Genomic DNA, 9,048 nt, shown 5'->3' on the forward strand with positions numbered 1-9,048 from the left:
ACTAGGGAGGGACTTGCTAACACTGACTTGTGAGGGTGAAGTGGTAACCAAGCTTGAGGCAACAATTCAAAACTGGAGACACCAGCCTTTGTAACCAGAAGGCAACTGTTTTTCTGAAACTTCAGAAATATTTAAGCTGGGAAGGGTGAAATTTGTCTTTAAAAAGGAATATTCAAAAACTTTCTGATCATATTAAGACAGAATATAGGCAGAGTAACATTGTAGTGCTGTTGGTATACGTTTTTAAACCAAATTTATTTATCTTCCTTGCTTACTGACTCCTGCCCCAAAGAAGGATATTACATGGAAACAGTCTTTATACTAATCTATGTTATGGCTTTGCGTTCCTATTTTTTTTGGTCTGAGTAAGATATTAGGGCTCGTGCTTACAAAAGCAAATGAAAGGATCAAATAACATGATTAATACATTTTATTACAAAGCTTTTAGAAGATGAGGGGCAGAGCTAACAAATTACCTTAATCATTAAAAACCACAAAGTTGGAGAATTTTTTTAAAAAGAGTGGATACCAAAATAGCTTTTAGGAAGATGACAGCTTAATAGTCTCTTAAGTTGTTGAAGACAGCAAAAGAAGGCTTAAGATCTGGAGGATAAAAGTTATATTCAAAAACATGCTAAAGAATACATTAAAACAAACAAAGAACGAGGAAAAAATAAATTGTGCCTTAGAAGTTAAATCCTGTCATAAATGAACATAATTTCTGAAGGACTATGGCCCACTTCAACACTCAAACAAAAAAAACCTCATTGCTAAAACAGCTTCAACATTCCTTTGGAGTTTGCTGTAAAGAATTTATCCTGCATATAGGGTAGACATGAAACACATCTTGAAGAGACTCAGAATATCTGCAAACATAAAACTGCTTCTCTAAACGGCATTTACTGGCCTTGAATCCAGTAGAGTAGGGTTCAGCTATGACATGAAATGTGTCATCCTGGGGACGGGGGAGCAATTTGAAGAAAAAGGGCACTTTGCTATAGTTAATTCATGTGGCTGTAATAGTCTACAAGTTTCTCCTCAATGCCAAATATCTATTAAGAATTTAAAAATGCAGATGAAACTTTCTATTTCCAAGAATTCATGTGATAAAGGGTAATCATCACAGAGTTTACATATGCTCAGTTTTCTTAAAGCCATAGATTTTATTCCAGAAAGGAGAAAGTACACGGCATCAATAAACCACACATGCCATGAATTTTAGAACACTAAATTATTTTTCTCTGGCTTATCAACCAGTTATATCCATGGGCTGCAAATTATACCCACAACAAAATTGATAACATTTTGCAACATGTCAAAGAAAGACCAACATTTTTGCCTGAGTATCCCACTAACCTTTATCTAGAGTTATTATTCTTGGACTTTCTACAGAAGTTTCTTTTCAAATAATTTATGAATTACAACAACTGGAAAGAATACTGTGAGGACCTGAATACTTCAATCAAACACTGAAGGCAACAATCTTTCTCTTTAAACCATCTCTCCTACCTGAATTTTTATATACTAAAATAACCCCACTCCTTCATTTCTGCACGAGTAGCCAGATAAGGTGGCATTCCTTGGCCATCACAAGTCCCAGGTCAAAACATCTCCGTTCTTCAATGTTCTAGCAAAGGCTTCTGGCCCTGCAGCTCATGCCTGTGTGATTCAATCTTGTTCTCAATGAGAGAGATCTCTAGCACAGGTAAGAGTAGCTGAAAGGCGTCCTGGATGTAGGAGGCACTGTTTGATGCCTGCAAGGATTGAAAAAACAAAAAAGAGAAAACATTAGTTATTTAAAAGAGAAGATATACTGTAAGACAACAAGGGGAACAGATTAATTTTTGTAATCTAACTGAATTCATAGCCTGGCAAATAAGAGCAGTGACTTGGCCATTTTGGTAAACTCTATTATAGGGAAAAGGATCCAGCTCTTAAGATGATATGACAGCAAAACAGAATGTCAGCATTTTTGTCCAACTTGCCCATCAGAAATGGTAGCTGTTCTTTGGCAACCTGCTCAGACTTGGCATTCAAAGCTTATTTATTCCTTTATTAAGTGGGGTAGATTATGTCACAATATTGTGGTCAATTACTGAAAGAGGCTTTCAGAAGGCTATAAATCCTACACCTATAGAATTTCTAGCCCATTATGATAGCTCTTCTTCCATGAACTCAATGCAATCAGTGAGCACAATAACTGCTCACACACATAAACAAATAATATTACTTTCAAAGATGACAGTGTAGATATATTTCTACCTTGAACAACAATTTTCAGAAGTGTTAGAGAATCATTACCCTCAGTTTGCTGAGGGTAATTCATTTATACTGAAAAGCCCTCACCTTTCAAAAGAATATCAACAGAGACTTCATTACATTAAGACAAAATGTATAATTTCAAAGACAAGAGTGTTTCAAATCTGTATGCAAAAAAAAATCAACTAAAAATAATAGAGAGCCCATATCAAGTGAGATTACCTTTTTAAAATTTATCAGTGGCAAGTACTCCTATTTAAAATTCAGTGTGACATTTAATACTCAATTTCCTACACACAAGAGACTTCAGATATCATCAAGTTAAATCTCTTATGTTGCGCATGAAAATAACGAAGTTTGTCAGAGTCACACAACAAATCAAGGAAGATCCAGAGCAACACTGGGCTCCTGGTTTACAAAGTCCTTTCTTCTGCCATTTACTAAATCACAAACTTATATTTTTAAAAGTTATTTAAGTGATCAAAATAGCTTCCCTGACTACTCAATTAAAACTGTGTAATTAAAGAATTAAAATCATTTCCTTGATGGTAATGTCAAAAGAATTTAAAACTAGAGAAGAGTTTGGTAGTTAAAACATTTTTTTCAATTAACATCTAAAACTTAACTATCAAATATATACTTTCCCCCCAGACTTACATAAACATGTTTTTAAAAAATCATCAAAAAGTCTATGTTGTTTGCACAGTTAATTTCAAGGTAGACTTCTTAAAACATGGAATCCAGAAAACATCACATAAGGAGGTAATATAATCAGTCACAGGATCCTCTTTTCCACTGACTTAAACCACCTACTTTCTCAAATCTAATGGAATGATGAGGACAATGTAAACACTACCTTTCTGACAAAACAAAGCATGATTTCCTAGCAAGGAAATGACAAAATGTTTTGTTTTATAACAAACCGCTGCATGAACTTTAGTCCTTTAGGAAGCAGCGCTTACCTGTTTGTAATTTTCAGCCCTTCATGTTTACCAGCTGGTATTCAGAAGGTGTTTCATTACTGTGAACTGTCTATTAAGCTATCAAGGATTAGTACTAAGTAATGATAATCTACTGCTTCTTCCATTGTACTTTACCCTGCAGCTTCAACTGTATGCTTTGTAATTAATAAGGAAGGAATACATATCAAATGTACACTATTTTGGTCATGTCTACATCAATATGGTTAAATTACCAATATGGTGAAAAAAATAAAAAAGCCAAAAACAAAAGGCTTCAGAAGAGTTAATTAGTACATAATACCTTTGGAGTCAGAGACTTAAACAATTACTACTAACCTCTAGAAATACTGCAGTGATTAATGGGTTAAGGACATCTGCCATTTCTTTGACCTGGAATAAAGAATACATTTTTAAGTGAGCAGAGTAGGTTAAGTAACAGTAAGTGGAGTACGATCACACTTTAAAACACACACACACACACACACACACGTACATAAATATTAAATATAAGCATAGAAGTCTGGACTGAAAGCAAAATGTCATCTTCAGGAAGCGAAATTGTAAGTGTTTTAAACTTCCTTCTTATCTTTCTGTGCTATCCATATTGAGAGTGTATTGTTTTATACCTTTTTATTGACTTTAAAAAGTATCATTTTTAATGATACTTTAAAAATGATACTACAAAATCTTAGAACCATTTTAAAACAAAATATGTAGATATGGAACATGTGCTCAAAAAACTCAAGGGTCTTTAACACAGGCTGTTTAGAAAAGTCTTATAAATAAATAATGTAATTTAACACTTGTATGTGTCAGCATCTTATAGTTGATACGCTAGCTTAAAGTATCCTTATGGAACACAGAGAAAGATTTGGCCTTATAAGATTAACTTCAGGAAACCCAGATCCTCTTGTCAAGAAAATACTACAGGGAAAAGTGAAGCTGTACCAAAAGATTATCCTTTACAGGAATAATCTAAACTCAAATTTTAAAAAATTAACTTAGGCCATGGTCTTAATTAAAACAAATGTAATGTTCATGACTAGAGCTTTTAAATAAACAAATACATAAATAAATAAAATTTAAGAGCCCACAGTAATTTTGCTGCTACACTGACACTGATATACTTACTATAAAGTGATTTTCATTTGCTTGTTTAAAATGCCCTTGATTTTATCCTAACTCATTATTACTGGTTTCTCAATCATCGTCCATAACTCACACATCTTCATAAATTTTTACAATTCTAATTTTGAAAATCCCCAAAGACTTTAGCTTTAACCACATCTTTCCCACTGACTGGCAACTGCATACCGTAAGCACTGCCATAGTCTAAGTACAGAGTTGCTCTTTAAAACCAGAGTCAAAATCTGAAGTTTGAATTTTATCAAGGTCTATATGTCCATTACAGGTCTCAGAAGATAGCATAAAAAACACTGAAAACTTCATAAACAGAAATGAACAAAAATTAATTAGAATTAGACATAGACAAGCTGATCCTAAAATTCAGATGGAAATGCACAAGGCCCCAAGTAGTCAAAAAATCTTGAAAATAAAAATAAAGTTGGAGGACTTACACTTCTTGATTCCAAACCTACTACAAAACTACAGTAATCAAGACAATATGATACTGGCATTAGGATAAACATACAGATTAATGGACTAAAAATCAGAGTCCAGAAATAAACCCATATATCTATGCCTAACTGATTTTCAACAAAGGAGCCAAGACAATTTAATGGAGGAAAGAACAGTCTTTTCAACACATAGTACTGGAACAAATGGATATCCATATGCAAAAGCATGAAGTAGGGCCCCCTACCTCACACCATACACAAAAATTAACTGAAAATGGATCACAGACATAAATGTAAGGGCTACAACAAAACTTTTAGAAGATTAGAGGAGTAAAACTTCACTGCAAAGGACACGGTCAAAAAAGTGAAATGACAACTCATGGACTTGGAGAAATACATTCTCATCAAAAATCTGATAAGAAATGTGTATTGGGAAAACATTAAAAAAAAAAAAACTCCTACAAGTAATAATAAAAACACAAACAACCCAAGTTTTAAAACAAGCAAAGTGCTGAAATAGATATTTCTCCAAAGAAGTCAAACAAACAGCCAATCAGCACATTAAAAGATGTTCAACACTGGCCGGGCACGGTGGCTCATGCCTGTAAACCCAGCACTTTGGGAGGCCAAGGCGGGTGGATCACCTGAGGTCGGGAGTTCGAGACCAGCTTGGCCAACATGGTGAAACCCCATCTACCAAAAATACAAAAGTTGGCTGGGCATGGTGACGTGTGCCTGTAATCCCAGCCACTTGGGAGTCAGAGTTAGGAAAATCACTTGGACCAAGAGGTGGAGGTTGCAGTGAGCTGAGATCATGCCATTGCACTCTAGCCTGGGCGACAAGAGCAAAATTCCGCCTCAAAAAAAAAAAAAAAAAAAAAAAAAAAAAAAAAAAAATGTTCAACATCTTTAGCCATTAGAGAAATGTAAATCAAAACCACAATGAGATATCATTTCATACCCACTAGGATGGCTAAAATAAAAACAAACACCAATAAGTATTAGCAAGGATATGGAGAAACTGGAACCCTTATACATTGCTAGTGAGAATGCAAAATTGTGCAGCCACTTTGGAAAACAGTTTGGTAATTCCTTAACGACCATATCGCCCATATGACCCAGCAATTCCACTCCTAGCTATCTACCCTAGAGAAATGAAAACATATTGACATAAAAACATACATGCATGTTCACAGCAACATTATTCATTATAGCCAAAAAGCAGAAATAATCCAAATGTCTATCAACTGATGAACAAATTAAATGTGATATATATCCATAAGATAGATTATTATTTGGTAATAAAAAGGAAGCATTAATACATGCTACAATGTGGATAAGCCTCAAAAACACTATGCTAAGTGAGTGAAACCAAACACAAAATACCACATATTGTTTAATCCCATTTATGTGAAAGATGCAAAGCAACCAAATCTATAGAAAGAGAAAGCAGATTCATGGTGCTTAGGGCTGGGAAAATATGTAGTGAAAGGGAATGGGGATTGTACGAGTTTTGGGGAAGGCTGATGAAAGTGTTTTAAAATTAGACTATGGAAATGGCTGCACAACTCTGTAAATATACTAAAAACTTAAAACTAGTGAATTGTACACTTAAAGTGAGCAAATTTTATGATATTTAAACTGCTAAAGAAACCAGACAAACATTATTGCAATAAGAGGCATGAATTCTTACCCCAGCAGTTGTTAGGCAGGTGGTGAACTCTTTAGACAAAGAGGACAACTCTTTACACAACACAATTGTCATCCTACGAAAGAAAGGAAAAGTCAGAAACGTTTTCTCTTTTTTTATTTTCTTAATAAGCTATATTTAACAACTGTCAGAACAGAACAAATCACTCCTGGTACTAAATGTGAAAGAAGAAAGCTTTTCAAGGGAGTAGTAGCCCCCCTTATCAGTGGTTTCACCTTCTGCAGTTTCAGTTACTCATGGTCAACAATGATCTGAAAATAATTTCAAAAAAATTCCAGAAATAAATAATTCATAAGTTTTTAATTGCACATCGTTTTGAGTAGTGTGATGAAATCTCTCATTGTCTGCTCCATCCCACCCAGGACATGAATCATCCCTTTGTCCAGCATATCCACAGAACCCATTCATGAGTCAGCTATTAATAGTAGCCATCTCGGTTATCAGACTGAGCGCTGTGTTATCACAGTGCCTATGTTCAAGTAACCTTTATTTTACTTAATAATGGCCCCTGCTATGGTTTTGATATGTCCCCTCCAAAACTCATGTTGAAATTTTATTCCCGACATGGCAGTATTAGGAGGTGGGACCGAGTGGGAGCTGTTTGGATAATGGGGCACTGCCCTCATGAACAGATTAATGAAATTATCACAGTCGTGAGTTCTCACTCTGATGGGAATAAATTAGGTCCCAGAGAGCATGTAGTTATAAAGCAAGTCCAGTCTCTCATGCAGATCTCTTTGCACATACCCACTCATCTTCCTGCTTTTTTACCATGTTGTGGAGCGGTATACGGCCCTCACCAGAAGTCAAGCAGATGCCAGTGCTATGCTCTTGGACTTTCCAGCCACCAGAATCATGAGCCAAATAAGGCTCTTTTCTTTGTAAATTATCTACCCTCAGATATTCTGTTACAGTAACACTAAATGGGCTAAGGCAGCCCCAAAGCCCAAGAGTTGTGATGCTGGCAATTCAGACATGCCAAAGAGAAGCCATAAAGTGCTTCCTTGAAGTGAAAAGGTGAGAGGTCCTCACTTTGTAAGAAAAAAGAAAATTATATGCTGAGGCAGCTAATCTACAATAAGAATGAATCTTCTACCCATAAAACTGTGAGAAGGAGAAAGAAATCATGCTACTTTTGCTGTTGCACCACTAACTGCAAAAGTTCTAGTCACAGTGGGTGATATGTACTGAGTAAGATGAAAAAAGCAAACTACTCATCTGACAGGGGACTAATATCCAGAATATACAAAGAACTCAACAGTAAAAGTAAAAAAAACTCATTAAAAAATAGGCAAAGGACATGAAGAGACATTGCTCAAAAGAAGACATACAAATGACCAACGGATACATGAAAAAATGCTCAATATCACTGATGTATCAATAATCAAGAAAATGCAAATCAAGACCACAGTGAGCTATCATATCACCCCAGTTAGAATGGCTATCATTATTAAAAAGACAAAAAAATGGCTGGGCATGGTGGCTCATGCCTATAATCCCAGCACTTTGGGAGGTCAAGGCAGGTGGACCACTTGAGGTCAGGAGTTTGAGACAAGCCTGGCCAACATGGTGAAACTCCATCTCTACTAAAATACAAAAATTAGCTGGGCGTGGTGGAGCGCACTTGTAATCCCAGCTTCTCAGGAGGCTAAGGCAGGAGAATCACTTGAACATGGGAGGCAGAGGTTGCAGTGAACCAAGATTGTGCCACTGCACTCCAGCCTGAGTGACGCAAGCAAGACTCCATCTCAAAAAAAAAAGACAAAAAAAAATAGATGCTGGCAACAATTCCAAGAAAAGAGAATTCCTATATGTTGTTAGAACGTAAATTAGTACAACCACTATGAAAAACAGTATGAAGATTTCTCAAAAAATAAAGTGGAACTACCAAACTACTGGGTATTTAGCCAAAGGAAAATAAATAAGTATATATATCAAAGGGATACCTGCACCTGCATGTTTATTGCAGCACTATTCACAAAAGCAAAGATATGGAATTAACCTGTTAGTTGACAAATGGATAAAGAAAATGTGGTGCGTGTGTGTGTATATATATACATATACACACACACATAATGGAATACTATTCAGCTATTAAAGAAAATGTCATTTGCAGCAACACAGATAGAACCACAGGTCATGAGGTTAAGTGAAATAAGCCAAGCACAGAAAGACAAACACCTCATGTTCTCACTCATATGTGGGAGCTAGAAAAACATGATCTTATGGAAACAGAGAATAGAATAACTGTGATACCAGAAATGGGGAAAGGTGGGTGGGTGAGTGGGTGGAGATGAAGACAAGTTAGTTAATGAGTACAAACATACAGTTAGATAGAAAAAATAAATTCTAATGTTTGATAGCAGAATAGGGTGACTTATATTTAGCAATAATATTTTGTATATTTCAAAGTAATGTAGACACTTGAAATCATACCAACATATAGACATGATAAACACTCAAGGTGATGAATATCCCAAATACTCTGACTTGATCATTATACATTCTATGCATGTAACACTCACATGTACCCCATATA

General features: G+C 35.4%; 1 protein-coding gene across 4 annotated transcripts in view; it reads right to left on the reverse strand.

The window, feature by feature from the left end:
- Positions 1 to 412: 412 nt before the first annotated feature.
- Positions 413 to 9,048, reverse strand: part of FAM114A2 (family with sequence similarity 114, member A2) — a 51,675-nt gene continuing 43,039 nt past the window's right edge. For all 4 annotated transcript variants that reach the window (XM_011981238.1, XM_011981239.1, XM_011981237.1 and 1 more), the window contains 3 exons: positions 6,492 to 6,564; positions 3,558 to 3,611; positions 413 to 1,754 (listed from right to left, as the gene is read on the reverse strand). In XM_011981238.1, the coding sequence (XP_011836628.1) occupies positions 1,620 to 1,754; positions 3,558 to 3,611; positions 6,492 to 6,564 (262 nt within the window). In that variant the 3' untranslated portion in view covers positions 413 to 1,619. The remainder of the gene's footprint in view (positions 1,755 to 3,557; positions 3,612 to 6,491; positions 6,565 to 9,048) is intronic.

This window comes from Mandrillus leucophaeus, unplaced genomic scaffold, assembly GCF_000951045.1.
Source record: "Mandrillus leucophaeus isolate KB7577 unplaced genomic scaffold, Mleu.le_1.0 Scaffold222, whole genome shotgun sequence".
NCBI classification, from domain to species: domain Eukaryota; kingdom Metazoa; phylum Chordata; class Mammalia; order Primates; family Cercopithecidae; genus Mandrillus; species Mandrillus leucophaeus.